The sequence below is a fragment of the Artemia sp. Qi Xiang Cuo genome, chromosome 11 (assembly GCF_049724085.1).
Source record: "Artemia sp. Qi Xiang Cuo chromosome 11, ASM4972408v1, whole genome shotgun sequence".
Classification (NCBI taxonomy): domain Eukaryota; kingdom Metazoa; phylum Arthropoda; class Branchiopoda; order Anostraca; family Artemiidae; genus Artemia; species Artemia sp. Qi Xiang Cuo.
Genome location: NC_142804.1, coordinates 25,740,707 through 25,759,338, shown reverse-complemented (window position 1 = coordinate 25,759,338; position 18,632 = coordinate 25,740,707). Strand labels below are relative to the sequence as shown.

At 35.3% G+C, this 18,632-nt stretch overlaps 1 protein-coding gene across 1 annotated transcript in view; it reads right to left on the bottom strand.

Moving 5' to 3' along the window:
• Positions 1 to 251: 251 nt before the first annotated feature.
• The window catches only part of LOC148946801 (uncharacterized), a 61,928-nt gene continuing 43,547 nt past the window's right edge, over positions 252 to 18,632 (bottom strand). Inside the window, exon 6 of the mRNA XM_089096429.1 lies at positions 252 to 5,136. Within this exon, the coding sequence (XP_088952555.1) occupies positions 393 to 5,136 (4,744 nt within the window). The 3' untranslated portion in view covers positions 252 to 392. The remainder of the gene's footprint in view (positions 5,137 to 18,632) is intronic.

Below are 18,632 nucleotides of genomic sequence, written 5' to 3'. Positions count from 1 at the left end.
TGGCCATCTAATTACTTGGAATTCTTTAAGAGCATAATAACGATCAACTTACAACCAAATATCTCACCCCCCCCCCAAGTTTCTGCAGCCACCCCTTTCTTGTAAAATGACCGTAAGAAAAAATAAAATAATACACAGATTAACAGTTTTTTTCTCTTGATAAACTTTTTCTTGGACTTGGTGTGTCTATTCAAATGTTTATGGTATTTTTACCAGTTTTAACGAAACTGCTCGAAGAAACAGCCGAAACGTAGTTGATTAAGAGCTTTATTTTTTTCTATTTTGTGTCAGGTTTATATACCTGACATATTTAATATGTTTATACCACAACTTAAATATTAGTTTAACTGGTAGTAATTGGTCCTGTTACTTCCTTGAACTTGCGTAGTAAATTAAATTGACGTTTTCTCATCAGATGTTGAGGCACTTGGAGTCTCAATGCTAGATTCAGTTGAGCTACTAGCTTTACCAGCATTTATTATATTTTCAACTCCTGTTGTTGCACTAGTTTGATAATGAATTGTTTTATTATCTTGGATATATGTTGAAGAATGTTCTACATTAGATATTAACTTATTTGCACTTTTCGTTACTTCCTCTGGATGATCTTTGCCAACAGTCTTTTCGTTACTTTGACTTTCTGTTGCTGTTGGGGAACCAAGTTTCGTGGATTCTTTAATCGTGAATATTGATCTTTCCTCATCAAGTTTCGTGGCACTAGGAGTCTCAATGCTGGGTTCAGTTGAGCCACTTGCTTTACCAGCATTTATTACACTTTTACCTTCTGTACTTAGACTAATCTCATAAGTGTTTGTTTTATTATCTTGAATATGAGTTGAAGACATTTCTGTGTTAGATATTAACCAATTTACACTTTTAGTTGTTTTTCCTGGATAATTTGGTTCAGCGTTATTTTCGTTACTTTGACTTTCTGTTGCTGTTGTCGTACCAAATTTCGTGAATTCTTTAAACATAGATACTGATTTTTTCTCATCAGATATTTTGGCACTTGGAGTCTCAATGCTAGATTCAGTTGAACTGCTTGCCTTACCAGTATTTATTACACTTTTACCTTCTGTTGTTACACTAGTCTGATAAGTGTTTGTTTTGTTATCTTGGATATATTTTGAAGAATTTTCTATATTAGATAATAACCCATTTATGCTTTTTGTTGCTTCCCCTGGATAATTTGGTTCAACGTTATTTTCGATACTTTGAATTTCTGTTGCTGTTGTGGTACCAAATTTCGTGAATTCTTTTGACATGTCTATTGATGTTTTTCCATCAGATATTGTGACACTTGGAGGCTCAATGCTAGATTCAGTTGAGCTGCTTGCTTTACCAGCATTTATTATACTTTTACCTTCTGTTCTTACGCTAATCTGATAAGTGTTTGTTTTATTATCTTGGATATATGTTGAAGAATCGTCTCTATTAGATGTTAATTCATTTACGCCTTTTGTTACTTCCCATAGATAATTTGGTACCGCAGTATTTTCCTTACTTTGACTTTCTGTTACTGTAGTGGCACCTAATTTTGTGGATTCTTTAAACATGGATATTGCTGTTTTCTCATCAGATGTTCTGGAACTTGAAGTCTCAATGCTAGATTCAGTTAAGCTCCTTGCTTCACCAGCATTTATTATACTTTCACCTTCTGTTCGTACATTAATATGATAAGTGTTTGTTTTATTATCTCGGATATATGTTGAAGAATTATCCATATTAGATATTAACCCTTTTATGTTTTTCGTTGCTTCCCCTGGATCATTTGCTTCAACGGTATTTTTTTCACTTTGACTTTCTGTTGCTGTTGCGGTACCAAATTTCATGGATTCTTCAAACATGGATATTAATGTTTTTTCATCGGATGTTGTGGCACTGAGAGTCTCGATGCTGGATTCAGTTGAGTTGCTTGCTTTACCAGCATTTATTAACCTTTTACCTTCTGTTGTTACACTCGTCTGATAAGTGTTTGTTTTATTATCTTGGATACGAGTTGAAGAGTTTTCTGTATTAGATATTAACCTATTTGCACTTTTCGTTGCTTTCCCTGGATGACTTGCTTCAACGGTACTTTTGTTACTTTTACTTTCTGTTGCTGTTGTTGGATCAAATTTCGTTCCTTCTCCTTCATTCTTTCTTCTTGTGGATTTGAATTTATGTTCATTTAATGGTTTTACATTAATTTTTACATCGAAGCTTATTTCATTAGAAATATTTAATTTTCCGGTCTTTATTCTACCAATACTCTTTGTCTTTGCAGGAATATCTTGATTCGCCCTTTTTCTTTGCTTTTCCATTGCGGTGGAACTTCCTCCGGCAGGTATGAATGAATAACCATTAGGTGATATGTCTCTTGTAGATATATTAGAATTTGCTACACTTACGATGCTTGTTTTCTCTGCAATCTCTTCATTTTGACTTCCGGTTGTCGAAGGGAGAATAGAATGTGCTCCTTCTTTTTTGTCTTCTCTCGTTGAAGTTTCTAGCGTTACTATTGATGCATACCTTGTTGCTCCATAAAGAGGGACATCCATAGTTCTTCCACTTTGAAAGTCTACTTCTTCAGCATTTTCGCTTCTTTGACTTTCTATCATTATACTGAAATCGTGGTTCAGTTTTTCATCTTTGCTCACTTTTTTGGTGGAAATATCTATGGTATACGATGACATGTCTTCGTTTGACGCAGGGTTATTGAGATTCATTCTGGAAGTTGTGGCACCCTGAATGTTTTTTTTGCTACTAATAGCACTAACCTTACCATCTTTTGTTGCAGTGGTGTCAAGGTAGATTTTAACTGGCGTATCTTCTTCTAATGGTGTACTTATCTTAGATAAATCAAGAGTTATTTCTGTTAAAACATTTGCTTTGTAAGCATTCCCATTATTTTGACCTTCTGTTACTGATGTAATCCCAATTTTTATACTTTCTTTTTTGTTCGTTTCCTTGATTGGATTTTTAACGGTAGATAACAAGATATCACCATCTTTTAAGATTTTATCAAGATTTTCGTCGGCCATTGCTTCACTTGAATTGTTTCCGTTACCATTATTTTCAATAGTTTGTCTAATTTTCTTTGTACTGCTACCAGGGTTTGTTGTTTCTTTTTTGTTCATTTTGACTGCAGAGGTCTCAATGGTAGATTTTACTGTGTCTTTATTATGTAGCGCGTTCAAATTCCATCCACTCTGAATTCCTGTGTTTCCATTGTCTTCATCAATTGGATCTTTCGTCGTAGTAATAGTTTCATTACTACTTTTTTCAGTTATACGTTCTTTTTTTGAGGATTCTAATGTGTTAGATATTGATTTCTGTTCGCTAGTCCCTTTTTTAAAACCAGTTAAGCCGTTTTTTTTAGTTAAATCTTCTAGTTGATAGAGCTCTTTTCCTTGGGATTGTGGCGTTGTACTGAAATGACTATTTGATTTTTCTCTTTCGGTTGCTTGGTTTTCTGAAACGTGTGCGGCAGATATAGTTGTTACGCTTGTAAAGGAAGCTTTAACATTTGCTTCTCTGTGAATGTTTGATTTCAAAGTAGTTTCACTTTCTTGCCTTTTTCTTATTTCGGTTGTGCTTGTTTTTCCTGCTCGGACCTCCTGTTGATTCATGTTTACTTTTGTAGATTCGTCTTCTTTTTGAATTGATGTATCTTTCTTCCGAGCAGAAACTTTTTTATGTGTAAAAGTTTCAAAATCAACTATGGTAGTTGCTTGAGTTGAATTGTCCAATCGAGAAACTAATTTACTTCCTTGAGTTTTTTCTTCCGTATTGGAGTGATGATTTGTATTTTCTCTTCTGGTTGTTTCTTTCCCCAAGACTTGTCCAGCAGACCTTGGGGATATTCCATTTAGTATTACTGTTGTAGGCGGCGCTGCAATATTTGCATCTAAGTGAATGTTTAATTTTTCAGTACTTTCATTGTATTTTCCTTTTCTTATTTCAGTAATGTAGTGGATTGTTCCTTCTGTTTGACTTTCCTGTTGCTTCCTGTTGAATTTTGTAGATTTTTTTTTGTTTTGTATTGCTGCCCCTGCTACGGTTTGAGTGATTGCTATGTTTGCATTTTCTTTATCTTTTAGTTTCATTGTTTCGGAGACATAATGGTGTGCTATTCCTTGTTGATTTGCTGCATCTGTTTGTTTCGATCTTATAATAAAAGTTGGTGTGTTTTCATTTGTTGTTATTTTACTGAGAGGAAAATCGACAGTTGATTCACCTGACACGCCAAGTTTACTGGTGATTTCGGTAGCCAGACTCTGGATGTTTTTTTTTGCGACAATCAACGGGGTTAAATTGTTTGGAGCTCCTTTGCTAAAAGGATCAATCGCTACACCTCTCGAAGTTTTCACCGCACCACTTTTTTCCAAATCCTCATATCTAACTGTTGTCGCAGTACCATCACTTACCCTTCCATCTCCTAAATGTTCTATTTTTTTTAAATCTTCGTTGCCTTCCACAAGAATGTTCGATTTTAAACTGGAAATTTGAGGGAGAGGAAAAACAGTTATTTCAGCAGGGACACTTGTTCTGCCTGTAGCACCGCTATCCCTATTTTCCATAATACTTGTAATAAAATTATCATTTCTTTCTTTTTGGGTTATTTGATCTTTGAAATCACTTAGGGTAAGTGAGGATAGACCTCTTAAACTGGAGGTTGTTTTATCTTGACTGCGTGGTGTTTCAGAGGTAAGATGGTATAGCCTTTTTTCTTGTTTCTGTTTTTCTTCAGTGACTTCAGTGGGGATGTATGACATGTCTTCATTTTGTTTTTTGTCAGAAACAGTAACAGTGGTTTCTGTGGAGACGTTTTTTCTGTCATGTATGTTAGTAACTTGAAAATCTGCCGGTTTTAGTGTGGATAGATCTGAACTGGTTGCTTCTGTTTCTGTCCTGTTTATGGTTACTTTGTTAACAAGTGATGATGCTTTATTCTCTATTTTAGCATAATTCATCACATCAGAATTAAGGCAGTCGTAAGAACTCTCTTTAAGGTTAATGTGACATTCGCAGTTTCCAGGCAAGCGCAATAGATCTAGTTGAAAGTATTCAGAGCTGCTTGATTCCATTGTTAACATCGACTTGAACAAATGTGTCTGCTTGCAAAATCCTTTTATGAAGTTTGAAGAAGTTGATCTAAAATAAAATAACAAATAACTTTAGAATTATGAAAAAAAAATGAATAAATAAAGATCATGCTGGGAACTCAATATCAAAGCACATTGAGTGCTAAAATCAAATTGAATGCTATTTGAATTGAATGCAAATTGAAAATTGTTATTTGAATAAATTACAATTTGCTAATTTAAATGGAAAATAACAGAACGTATTTATCCGGTAGAGTGAGAAAAATTGAAAAGAGATTTATGGCAGTTGTGCAGACGGTCCCTATAGAAAACAGAGCGGAAAGCATGATCCAAACGTTTCTTTTCTGGGTTTTGGAAACTATAACAAATGTTCCAAATTTGAACCAACGGTCCCGTAGAACTCGATTTTTTTATATATATAAAAAACTCAACATTGCTTGCTTTTCTCTTCAAGTTCTTTATGCTTAACAATTGGGGATATGTTTCTACAGAATCAAAATATAGCATTTCATACATATACAAATTTTTCCTATAGGTTTAGCCATTTGTGTATTATTAAGCTTTAGGTGAACAGCTATATGTTCAAGTAAGGTAAACAAACTTACTTTTCTCACTTTTGTCTTCAAGTTGTTTATAACTTTCAATGGTTGACAGCTTTTACAGAAAATTAAAGTATTGCAAGATATACCCTTTTTTGTGTACAGGCTTAGTCATTTCCCTGTTATGAAGGCCAAGAATAAACAGGTATATTTGCATGTAATGTAAATAAAAAAAAACTTTTTCTTACTTTTTTCATCAAGTTTTTATAGTTTTCAGTGGGGCGTCAGGTTGTCACGGACCGGTTATCATGTTTTGGACATCTATAATCTGACACCAATTGAAAACTAAAAAGAACTTAAATAGAAGAGTACGAAAAACTGGCTCACATGTGCATATGCCTGTTTGTTTAAGGCTTACTATTGCACAAATGGGTAAACTTACTGTGAAAATAAGTAAATCTATTAAAAGTCGTGCTTTCATTCTATCTGAACCCGACATCCCTTGAAAAATTCAAAGTAATTGGAGGAAAAAGTGAGAAAAAACACTTTTATTTACCTTACATGTAAATGTGCCTGGTTATTCTCGGCCTTCATAAATGACAAATGGGTAAACTACAACTACTACTACTAACAACTCACCGCAGCACCAAGCCGCCTGAGGCCAACACAGCTGCGCACGCTCCTCCTCCATCCCAATCTATTCAAAGCCTCCCTTTTTTACACCCGCCCATGAAGTTCCCATTTCCAGTAAATATTTATTTATGATGTCTTCCTACCCAAAACGAGGACGAACTGCTTTCCGTTTAGCCCTACACTATTGGCCGAAAAGGACAACCTTTGGCAATCTGTCATCATTTATCCGCATAGCGTGGCCCATCCACCCCAACCTTTCTTTCGTTATGACTCTAGAAAGCGGTATTGAACCACATTTTTCTTACAGTTTATTGTTAAAAATACCGTCAGTCAACCTGGTGCCCAGAGCAATCTTTAAGCAATTTCTATGGAAAACATCTAGTAAATCTTCATCTGCTTTTCGGAGCGCCCATGCTTAAGAGCCATATTTGACTACTGTCATCACTGCAGCTTCTAATATTCTAATCTTGGTTTGCAGACTTATCTTCATATTCTTCCAAACTTTTTTTAACTGTGAAAAAAAACACCCTGAGCCATGGCTATTCTACTTTTGGCATCTTCGAGTAAAACAAAGCGTATAACGCAATTGAAAACTGTAAAAAACATGAAAAGAAATGTGAGGATAATCATGTCTACTTACCGATAAAATTAGAATTATATGGGACCGTTCGTTCAAATTTGGGACGTTTAGTTCAGTTTTTCTGATCCGCTTTACATATGCATGCGTTTCATAGTGCGGAAGCGCACTTGTCAAAATTAGCCAGATCGGGTGGTTAATTTTTAAATGACTATGAGACATGTTGACCACTTTGGACATCCCGGCGCCTTACTAAACGCGCATCAAACTAATAAATGTCAAAAAATACATTGCGTTTTTTTTTTATTTTGGATGCACACAATTTGCCATCTAGAGAAATATCTGATATACAATTTAAATACTTCCAACCTTCAAATGTTTTTTTTCGATAGCTTTTAAGTTTAGAATCTGTACAAATTTATGTTTATTCTAGAAAGGAAAGTCCGCTTCGAAGGTCTTTTTGGCTAGTGAACATTTACCTGTTTCCAGTCACTAATGCCCTCGGCCCTCATAGATGAAACTTTGGTTAACTAATATCTTGACTTATTTATTTACAGATGAACCTAGCCAATTATACAAGAGGATTATCAAAAACACAGTTTTTCCTGCTTTTTGTTGTCCCCATCAGCTTACTCGCTCCTTAAGCCATTGTAAACTACATGCAAATGCCATAGTATACGAATTCTAGTACAGCATTTTTATATCTTAAAATGCGATATCGTTCTGCAAGGCTCGAAGGCCAAGGCACCTGCCCGAGCGAAGTACGTGCCAACCGGAGAAACCAGAGGTCTGAGCCTCTTGTATTTTACTGAAAACAATTTTTATTTTGAGCTGTGTGTTTTATATTTCATTAGATCAACAACAAAATAAAGGATATCGCAATAATCACTAAGATTGCTGAAAAAACTAATTTAGATTGACAGTTTGATAAATATCGATATTTATCTCTATAAAACTCAGCAATTTTGAATTTATTAACATTATTGAAAAGAAAAATTTTAAATTTATTTTTGTTTCAGTAAATTACGAATGTCATTTTGGTCTTATGAGCCATGGGAACGTTACCCTACTCCTATATGGGGTAGTTTCAATGCTGACGAATGCAGGCGTCTCAAAATTTTGATTGGATGTTTGTTTTGGAAAATCCAAAGTTGAAAAATCCTGATCCAAAGTTTATACGACCAACCCTTCCATAAAAACTGAGTATGCCTTCGGGGCATAACTTAAAACCCTTGCCCACAGGTTCTGAGAGCCTGTTTCAACCCTGAAGGCTTTTTTATATGACCTTCAGCAATTTAGTAATTTATGCTTGTTTTACACCTCAATTACTATTTGAGCCAAATTATCCTTGACTTAGGCTCAATGTAGCTCTTTTTCTTCAAAAAACTTCTTTCGCAGAAAAACAATTTTTGAATTAATTTATGTTCGGTTTTAATAGACATAGCTTATGTTATTATTTAGCAAGAGGAAAATTCGCAAAGCTTTACCAGTTTTTCTCCTTAAGAATCAAAATTTTGGCTGGCTATTTATATTTTGGCCAGAATTTTTCAATAAATTTGAGCAATATTTGTACTAGAAAACTTAGGATCGACTGGTGTGCGCAATATTATTCAAATAAATGAATTGAAAACCTGCATAATCTTTGAACTTTCGTAGGGCTAAAGTCATTCTAACCACCATTATCTTACAACCTTGAGAATAGATAAAGATTACATGATTAACCACTTAACATGCCTTAATAGTATCAGCTTAAAACCCCTAGATATTCCTGAGATGTTGCAGATGTACCCTTTTTCAACCTGGGTGCACATAGTTTCTTTTGATTTAGTTCAACATCCCCTCAACGTGCCCTTAAAGTTTCAATTTAATAAATTTGGCCGTTGCTTAGACATCACAGATATGATGTTTTGACAACGTTAGATGCACACATTGTCTTTTAGGTGTCATTTGAGGCTTCAAACTGGACAAACACCTGATACATGCATATGTGCAGTAAAATTTTTCTGTGTATTCTGATTTTCCCATCCTTAAGAGTGTTCATATAGGAGAAAGCCCTTATAAATGCAAGATATACAGCAAAAATTTTTTTTAGACTTCCCCTCGAAACATCCATAAGAGAGTTTATACTCGAGAAAAGTCATACAAATGCAAGATTTTTACTTAAGTATTTTTTGGGCATTTCACCTTGTCTACACATATGAAGATTCACACAGGAAGCAACATGCCTGTGAAAAACCGAAAGTGGTTACTATCAAACTAAAGTTTGTCCAGAAAGGACTGTTTCAACTTTATTCTCTTTTTTTGTGTGCTAAAATGTTATGGTATATTTGTTTGACAATGTATTTAGCATATATTTATATGTTCACTCATTACCGTGACAGAAATACTTTTCAAAAATTCACCAGTATCCTTTATTTACATTTCACCAATTCTGAAACTGATTTCTTAAGAAAAAGTCAATAATAATTATTAATTCTAGTAAGACCATTGGAGGGCAAATCAATACAGAAATATTCACCATCCAAACAAGGATTTAACGTATTCAAAAAATGATTAAAATACGAAGTGTTCCATCAAAAACTAGCACAACTTTATCAAAAATATTATCAAACACCATAACTTATCGAAAAAGTAATTTGAAAACTTATTATTGCCAATTTAAGCCATCCTCAGTCAATACAGGGAACTCATTTATGGAAAAGTAAGTATACCTATCTTAATCTGGTAAAAAAATACAAAAAAACAAAAAAAAAACAGAAAACTCAGACGCAACGATCTGTTAAAGAAACCTGATAGAAGAATAAAACAAATGTATAGTCTTAATTTATAGTCTCTTTCGGCAGTCATGTTTTTTTTACCGACTTGTTTTAGTTTCTTAAGACTTCTTTTTTTCACTTTTTACTTTATTTTTCCTTTTGTGAGGTGCTTGATTTCCTTCAGCTGCTTTTCGTCCTATCCAACATCCATTACTTTCTTTTTGCTTCTTTTACTGTCATCCAAGTTATTACAGTCCTTTCTAACTTTTTTTATAAATTTCTTTCAACTCTCTTAGGTTATTCCAAGTTTCATAATCCTTTTCCGACGCTTTTGGTCTTCTCCAGCCACCTTTAGACCCACCCAATTTCCTATACTGCCTCTCAACTTCCTTTACTTGCTTCAGACTTGCTCCAGTCCTTTTCCAATGTTCTCGATTTTCTGCAACAGCTTATAGGCTATTCCAACTTAAGCAGTTCTTTTCCAAAGTTCTTCGTCTCCTCTAGTCTTCTTTCGTTTCACTAAACTTCCTTTGCCGTCTCCTGACTTCCTTTACTGTGTTCCAAAACACTCTAGCCCTTTCTGACTTTTTTAAAATCCTTTCAACTTTCCTTTGGCTGATCTGACTTTCCTAGTCTTTTTTCTGATAATCTGGGTCTCCTACACCATCCCTAAGGCCCACCCAACATCTTCTACCGTCTTTTCACTTCCTTTACTGCCTTACGACTCAGGGGCGGATCCAGGATTTTTCTTATCGAGGGACGTATATATGTTGCTCCGATAAACTTGCGAATAAAGAAATAATCAACGGCCTCGACCGAGTCCATTGATTTTGAAATTGAAGTTATCAAGTATTTTGCAGTAGGTTGCATCAAGACATGGCTAATTGTAGAAAGAAAAAAGCCAAGACAGATAGTCCAAGTAATTGAGAGGCAAATATTTAAATGGCTGCAGCACGGGTAAATGGCGGGAGTAACCATGATTCTCTTATTGGACATATACTTGTTTGTTAGTTTTTGGGTAGGCATGCCTACCTAGAGTCTCGGGCTTGTTGACCACGAATTTCAAATTGACATAGGACCGTTAGATTGCCTGTAATGAGAAGCAAGCAAGGCAGGCCCGCCTATGGTCTTAAGAAGGTTGACCAGGTAGTGGCAAGGGCCATAAGTTTAAACTAAAATAATTTATGGTGAGGATTAAGTTCTAATAAATCTGTTGAAGTTAAAACAATTTAAAAATACTGATACAAAAAATAGTAAGTTATTAAAACCACCCAGCTATTGAAAAAATAAAAAGCTGTTCATCATCTATAAATAATTGGTATTTAATCTTTTCTGCATAATTTTTAGTCTTTGTACGTCTGACCAATATAGCGAGTGATTTAAGTTTTGTATTGTCAAAAAAAAAAAATTGATCTCGAACCATCGTTTGCGAGTCATGCATTCTTTGTGACTATTTGTACAGGTCAAACCATTTTGCCTAACTATATGGCATCGCTCAGTAATTATGATGGTAATGAAGGGTAGGAAATGATGATTAAGATCAATCGTACATGCTTAAAGATTAACATTTAATACTATTTCGTTTAGGGGTATAAAAAGAAACATTGAACAAAGAGATAGAAATACATAGAATATATTTAAATTGAAGGTTTTAAACATAGGCAATACAAAATTAACTAATCACTCTTTCTTTTTAAAAGTAGTGTTCTAAAAAATGCTGCCAACTTTGATGAAATCTAAAAAATTTACTAATCAAAATTTTGCTTTTCATAAAAATACAGCATTTCTTGTCACTTTTTAAAGTTCGACATATTTTGCTTATTTGCGACAATTTTATAAAGAAAAAGTCTATTCTTCTCTTTCTACTCCCGCCATATCTATTTATTTCACGGTCGATGTCTACCTCAATATTTTGGTGAACGTTTATAATAGCTAGTCCTGTCAGTCTAGAGTCCTGTTAGTTAAGAGGTCTTTGTTAGTATTTGCTCTTCTGTTCACCCTAAAATGTTCAAATAAAGACCAAAATCATCCAAAAAATATGAACTCTATTTAATTTTGAAACTTTTACATATTCAGTTCAAACGTTTAAATCTCAATATGTCTGTTTAGCACAAAAATAAAATTTTAGTATTCGGTTCAAATTTAGCATTAAGTAAGAAAACTGTCCTGAAAAAACTTTGATTTATAGAAAACTGATCGTAGAAATGTCATAGGATGACATAGACGAAAATAAGTATAAAAATTCCCAGCTGTATATATAGCATTATATACAATTTTATTGACAACTATATGCAGTCCCTATAAATAAACATAACTATATTTTGTGACTGGTTGGTATTGACAAGGTAAGAAATCCTGAAGTAATATAGTAGTTGCATTCTGTTTCCGTGGTGAACTCAAGCGGTGAATTTCATCTTTTTTTCAACCTTTCATTAGCAAATGTTTAAAAAAATCGATGCCATTCCTCTGATTTAGGCTAGAAATTCAGAGACCCGTCAATACCGCGTAGATAAAAAAAAAATAAACACATGATTATTTGCCTTCTTTTATAAACAGTTTTTTGAAAATCTATTTTTCTTAAATGGTTACTCCGACCTTTGAAAGAGTATTTCGAATCATAAACCTAGTTTTAAGTAGGGGCGTCATTTGAGAGGAGCTGGCTGGGGCTATAGCCCCTCCTGATTTTAGGAGGAGCCCCAAATAAGTATTCACAATTATACTGGTTTGATCGTAAGTGTGAAAAAATTATGTTTTCAATCAAAACAAATCTGCTTCTAATAGAGCTGTACTTCACAACAATCTATTGAGAGCTTCATTCCCAAACATATTTACTTATTGTTCCTATTTCATATTTCATGACACATTTTTATTGTCTTGTTGTAAAACCCACGGTGTCTGACTTTCATCACAATAAAACAAGGCGACCCAGGATCAGTAACAAAATTACACGTGTCGGTTACGCGATTCTGGAGCATCATCCCCTCTATGTATACGTATTATGTACTTTTTATTTCTTTGAGTGTTTTCTTGAATTAATTAAGAAGAAACTTATTCCACAAAATAAGTTTTTCAACCAAAAGTAAAGAACTACATTAAACGAAAAATGAGGAAAAATAAAATCAAATAATCTACCAAGCGTGAAACTACCAAAAATCAGAATGAAACCCAAAACGAACAGAAATTACAATGAATAACCCAGTCAAACTCAAAACAAGCAAAAATTAACACAAGTTGGGCTCAAAACCCCTATGCCTTCCCAAGGCCTGAACATAATTTGCACTTTACTGAAAAAATTTAATGTTTTAACTTTTATAACTTTAATAAATTAAATGATATTAACATTTTGATTACTAAATATCAGTATATGTATATTAAACTGTCAATGCACATTCATTTGTATTTTTTCAGTAAATTGCAAATTGTGTTCTGGCCTTAGGAAGGCATAGGGGTTTTGAGCCCAACTTATGTTTATTTCTGCTTGTTTTGAGTTTGACTCGGTTATTTGTTGTAATTTCTGTCCCTTTTGGGTGTGGAAGGGGTGTTAGTTGCCTTCCATTCAGTTCCGACTATTAAAAAGGGCAGGAGCCACTCCGATTTCCAATTGAATGAGCCCTTTTCGAAGTTTCTACGATAACTTCTTCGATACGAAGTGCCCTGGTCTAAAAGAAAAAAAAATAATAAATATACATTGTGCCAACATCGTTCTAATATGGCCCCGGGGCATAACTTAAAACCCTTTTCCTGACGGTTGGGGGGAGTGACCTTCTCCAAAACATATTTCCTATCTGGAAATCAACTACGCTGAACAAAATGGCTACCTCAAAATTTTGATTGGATGTGTTTCGGGAAATGGTGGGCGTGGAAGGGGTGTTAGTTGCCTTCCAATCCCTTTCGATTAGTAAAAAGGGCACAAGCCACTCCACTTCCAACTGAATGAACCCTTTTCAAAGTTTCTACGACAACTTCTTCGATACGGAGTGCCCTGGTCTAAAGAAAAAAAAAAGATAAATAATACAATGTGCCAACATTATTCTCATATGCCCCCAGGGCATAAGTTAAAACCCTTGCCCTGAGGGTTGTGGGGGAGTGACCTCCTCAAAAACATATTTTCTATCTGAAAATCAACTACTCTGAACAAAATGGCTATCAAAATTTTGATTGGATGTGTTTGGGGGAATGATGGACGTGGGGGAGGGGGTAGTTGCCCTCCAATCCCTCTTGACTATTGAAAAGGGCACTAGCCACTGCAATTTTCAATCGACAGAGCCCTTTTCGAAGTTTCTACGACAACTCCTTCGATACGAAGTGCCCTGTTATGGAAAGAAAAGACAAAAAAATAATAATAATAATAATAATACAATGCACCAATATCGTTCTTTACTTAGGCAGCATGAATGCGCTGCCTATGATCGAGAAAAAATAACTGGTCTGAAATTCTCACTTTGATTGTCTCAAAATTCAAGAAGCTAAATTTCAAGACAATTCAATACAAAATTAGAATATATCATATGCATTGCAATAGCGCTGCCTTTTCTTGGTTTTAGACCTGGGCACTTTTTATCGAAGGATTTGTCGTAGAAACTTCGAAAAGGGCTTATTCGATTGGAAATTGAAGTGGCTAGTGCCCTTTTTAATAGTCAAAAGGGATTGAAGAGCAACTAGCCTTTCCCCCACGTCCATTATTCCCCCAAACACATCCAATCGAAATTTTTAGATAGCCATTTTGTTCAGCGAAGTTGTTCAGATAGAAGATATATTTTTGAGGAGGTCACTACCCCACAACCCTCAGGGCAAGGGTTTTAAGTTATGCCCTGGGGGCATATAAGAATGATGTAGGCACAATGTATTATTTATGATTTTTTCCCTTTAGACCAGTTTTAAGATAGTGGCCTTTGTAATAGTCGAAAGTGATTTAAGGGCAACTAACCTCCGCTAACGCCCACCATCCCCCCAAACACATCCAATCAAAATTTTTAGATAGCCATTTTATTCAACTTGAAAATTTTAGAAATTAGGTCTTTAAGGATGACAACCCCTCCCCCCACAGCCCCTAGGGCAAGGGTTGTAAGTTATGCCCTTGGGACAAATAAAGTTTTTATTGAAAGTGTTGTCGTAGAAACTTCAAAGGGGCTCATTCAATTGGAAATTGAAAGGGCTAGTGCCTTTTCAATAGTTTAAAGTGATTTAATAGCGACTAAGGCCCCTCTCATGCCCACCATTTTCCCAAACACATACAATCAAAATTTTGAGATAGCCATTTTGTTCAACGTAGTTGAAAATTTTTGGAAACTAAGTCTTCGAAGATGACAACCCAACCAGAGCCCGCAGGACAAGGGTTATAAATTATGCCCTTGGGGCAAATAAGATTTCCGTAGAAAGCCTTGTCATAGAAACTTCAAAAAGGGTCATTCGATTCGAAATTGAAATGGCTAGTGACTTTTTTAATAGTCACCTCTCACGCCAACCTTTTCCCCAAGCACATCCAATCAAAATTTTTAGATAGCCATTTTATTCAACGTAGTTGAAACTTTTGGATATTAGGTCTTTAAGGATGACAACCCCTCCGCCCACTTCCCTCAGAGCAAGGGTTGTAAGTTCAACCCTCCACTACATCCAATGAAAATCTTGATATATCCATTTTGTTCATCGTAGTCAAAAGTTATGGAAATCAGGTTTTTTAGGATGATAACCCCCTCAGAGCCCTCAGTGCAGGGATTGTTAGTTATGCCTTAGGGGCATATAAGGTTTATATAGAAAGTTGTTGTAAAAATTTCAAAAAGGGCTCACTTGATTGGAAATTGAAATTGCCCTTTTTAATAGTGGTAAGTGAGTGGAGAGGAATTGACCCCCCTCTCACGCCCACCATTTCCCCAAACACATTCAATCAAAGTTTAGAAATAACCATTATGTTCAAAGTAGTTGAAAGTTCTGGAAATTATGTATTTAAGGATGACAAACCCCTTAGCGCCCCAATGACAAAGATTGTAAGTTATTTCCTGGAGGCATATAAGGTTTTTTTTAGATAGAGTTTGTCGTAAAAACTTCAAAGCGGTTCATTCAATTGAAAATTGAGATGACTATTGCCCGTTTTAATTGTCGAAAGTGATTGGAGGGTGGCTAACCACCCTCTCATGCCCACCATTCCCCCATACACATCCAATCAAAATTTTCAGATAACCATTTTGTTCCACGTAGTAAAAAGTTCTGGAAATCAGGTCTTTGAGGATGACAACCTCCCCCCCCCCCTCCCCGTCAGCCCTCAGGGAAAGAGTTGTAAGTAATGCCCTGGGGAAATGTAAGGTTTTATTGAAAGCGTTGTCGTAGAAACTACAAAATGGCTCTTTTAATTGGAAATTGAAAGGGTTAGCACCTTTTTTAATAGTTGAAAGTGATTGGAGAGCGACTAACGCCCCTCTCACGGCCGCGATTTTCCAAAACACATCCAATCAAAATTTTCGAGATAGGCACTTTGTTTAACGTAGTTAAAAGTTCTGGAAATTATGTCATAGAGGATGACAACCACCCTTACAGCCCTTAGGGTAAGAGTTGTAATTTATGCCCTTGGGGAATATAAGGTGTTTATAGAAAACGTTGTCGTAGAAACTCAAAAAGGGACCGTTCGATTGAAAATCGAAAGGCGTAGTGCCCTTTTTAATAGTCGAAAGTGATTGGAAGGCTTACAGTTTTTATAGTAAAGATCGATGTAGGTATAATGTATGATTTTTTTTTTTTTGATGTTTAGACCAGGGCAATTCGTATCAAAGAAGCTGTCGCAGGAAATTCGAAAAGGGCTCATTCGATAGAAAATAGAAAGGGCTGATGCCCTTTGGAATAATCGAAAGTGATTGGAGGGCAACAAATCCGCCTCCCACGCCCACCCTCACATTTGCCTTTATGTTTAAAAACTAAATGCTGCCTTAAAATTAAATTAAAATGCACTGTGTTAATGCTAATTCCCAATAAGGCATCTCAGCAGTATCCCAAGAACGACTGAGGGTATTATGTTCAAACTTTCGGGGCTACTTCTGCACTTAAAATTTGTATCCAAGTCAAGATAGCGTAAGTGTATCCAAGCTATCAAAGAAAGTAAGCAGATTCTTTTGTGAATGGTATCAAGTTTTCGATTTCAGGTCAACTAGAGGAGGTATGAAATGAAATTAAACACTTCTTGCGTCCAGATTTTTAAAAGGGTGTGTGTTGTTAAAAATTGCTGAAAAATTTTCTCCAGCTTACAAATAGCAGGCCAAACTATAAAGTCTTAAAAAAACGAAAAGATTTAAAGTATTATTTTCTTTTTCCCTCAAAAGACTATGTCAATATAAAACCAAAAAAAATTAATTAAAAAAACTTTTTCCAGAAAATAAGTTTAAACAAAATAAAGAGCTCAATTAAACAAAAAATGAGCAAAAATAAAATCAAATAATCTACCAAGCGTGAAACTACCACAAATCAGCATCGATAAATAAATGAATCCCACATCAGACAGAAACTACAATAAATAACTGATTAAAACTCAAAAACGAGCAGAAATTAACATGAGTAGGGCTCAAAACTCATATGCCTTCCCAAGGCCAGAACATAATTTGCACTTTACTAAAAAAAATACAAATGAATGTACTTTTTCAGTTTAATATACATATACTGATATTTAGCAATCAAAATGTTAATATTATGTGATTTACTAAAATTATAAAAGTGAAAACATTAATATTTTTTCAGTAGAAAGTAGAAAGTTATTGGAGGGCAACTCATCCCCCTCTCAAGCCTACGATTTCCCCAAACACATCCAATCAAAATTTAAGATAATGATTTTTTTCAACGTAGTTGAGATTTGAAGAAATAAGGTGTTTAAGGATGACAACCCCCAAAAGCCCTCAGGGTAAGGGTTATAAATTATGCCTTGGGGGTTTATGAGGTTTTTACAGAAAGCGGTGTTGTATTAACTAAAAAAAAAACAGCTCATTCGATTGGAAATTAAGAGCTAGTGCTCTTTTTAGTCGAAAGTGATTGAAGGGCACCAAACCCCCCTCTCAAGCCCACCATTTCTCCAAACACATCCAATCAAAATTTTGAGATAACTATTTTGTTCAACCTAGTTTCAAGTTCTGGAAATTAGGTCTTTGAGGATGACAACCCCTCCCCCCACCCACAACCCTCCGGGCAAGGGTTGTTAGTTATGCCTTGGGTGCATATAAGGCTAAGGTTTTTGCATATAAGGTAAGTGTTGTCGTAGAAACTTCAAAAGGGCTCATTTGATTGGAAATGAAAAGGGCTAGTGCCCTTTTCAATAATCGAAATTGACTGGAGGGCAACTAACCCCTCTCACCCCCACTATTTTCCCGAACACATTCAATTAAAATTTTGAGACAGCCATTTTGTTCAATGTAGCGCAAAGGCCTAGAAATTATGTCTTTGAGGATGACAAACCCCCCACAGCCCGCAGGGCAAAGGTTGTAGGTTATGCCCTGGGGGTAAATAAGGTTTTTAAAGAAAGCGTGGTCGTAGAAACTTCGAAAAGGGCTTATTCAATTTGAAACTCAGAGGACTAGTGCCCTTATTAATAGTAAAAAGCAATTGGAGGGTGAATGCCCCACCCCCACGCCCATCATTTCCCCAAAAACTTCCAATCAACATTTTGATATAGCCATTCTGTTGAACGTAGTTGAAGGGTCCGAAAATTATATTTTTGAGTGTGACCTCCCCCCCCACAGCCCTCACGGCTAAGGTTTTAAGTTATGCCCTGAGAGCATATAATATTTTTATAGAATGCATTGTCGTAGAAACTTCAAAAGAACTAATTCAATTGGGAATTGAGTAAAGTACAGTAAAGCCCAACTTATATTGTAGGTTTTAGAAAGTATAGGGTTTAGAACCCTATTCATATTAATTACTGCTCGTTTTGAGTTTGACTCTGTTATTTATTTTAATTTCTGTTTATTTTGGGTTTCATTTACTTATTGATACTGATTTGTGGTAGTTGTATGCATGGGCGTAGGCAGCATATTGTGTAGGGGCGGGGCAGTCGATAGTGTGATGGAGG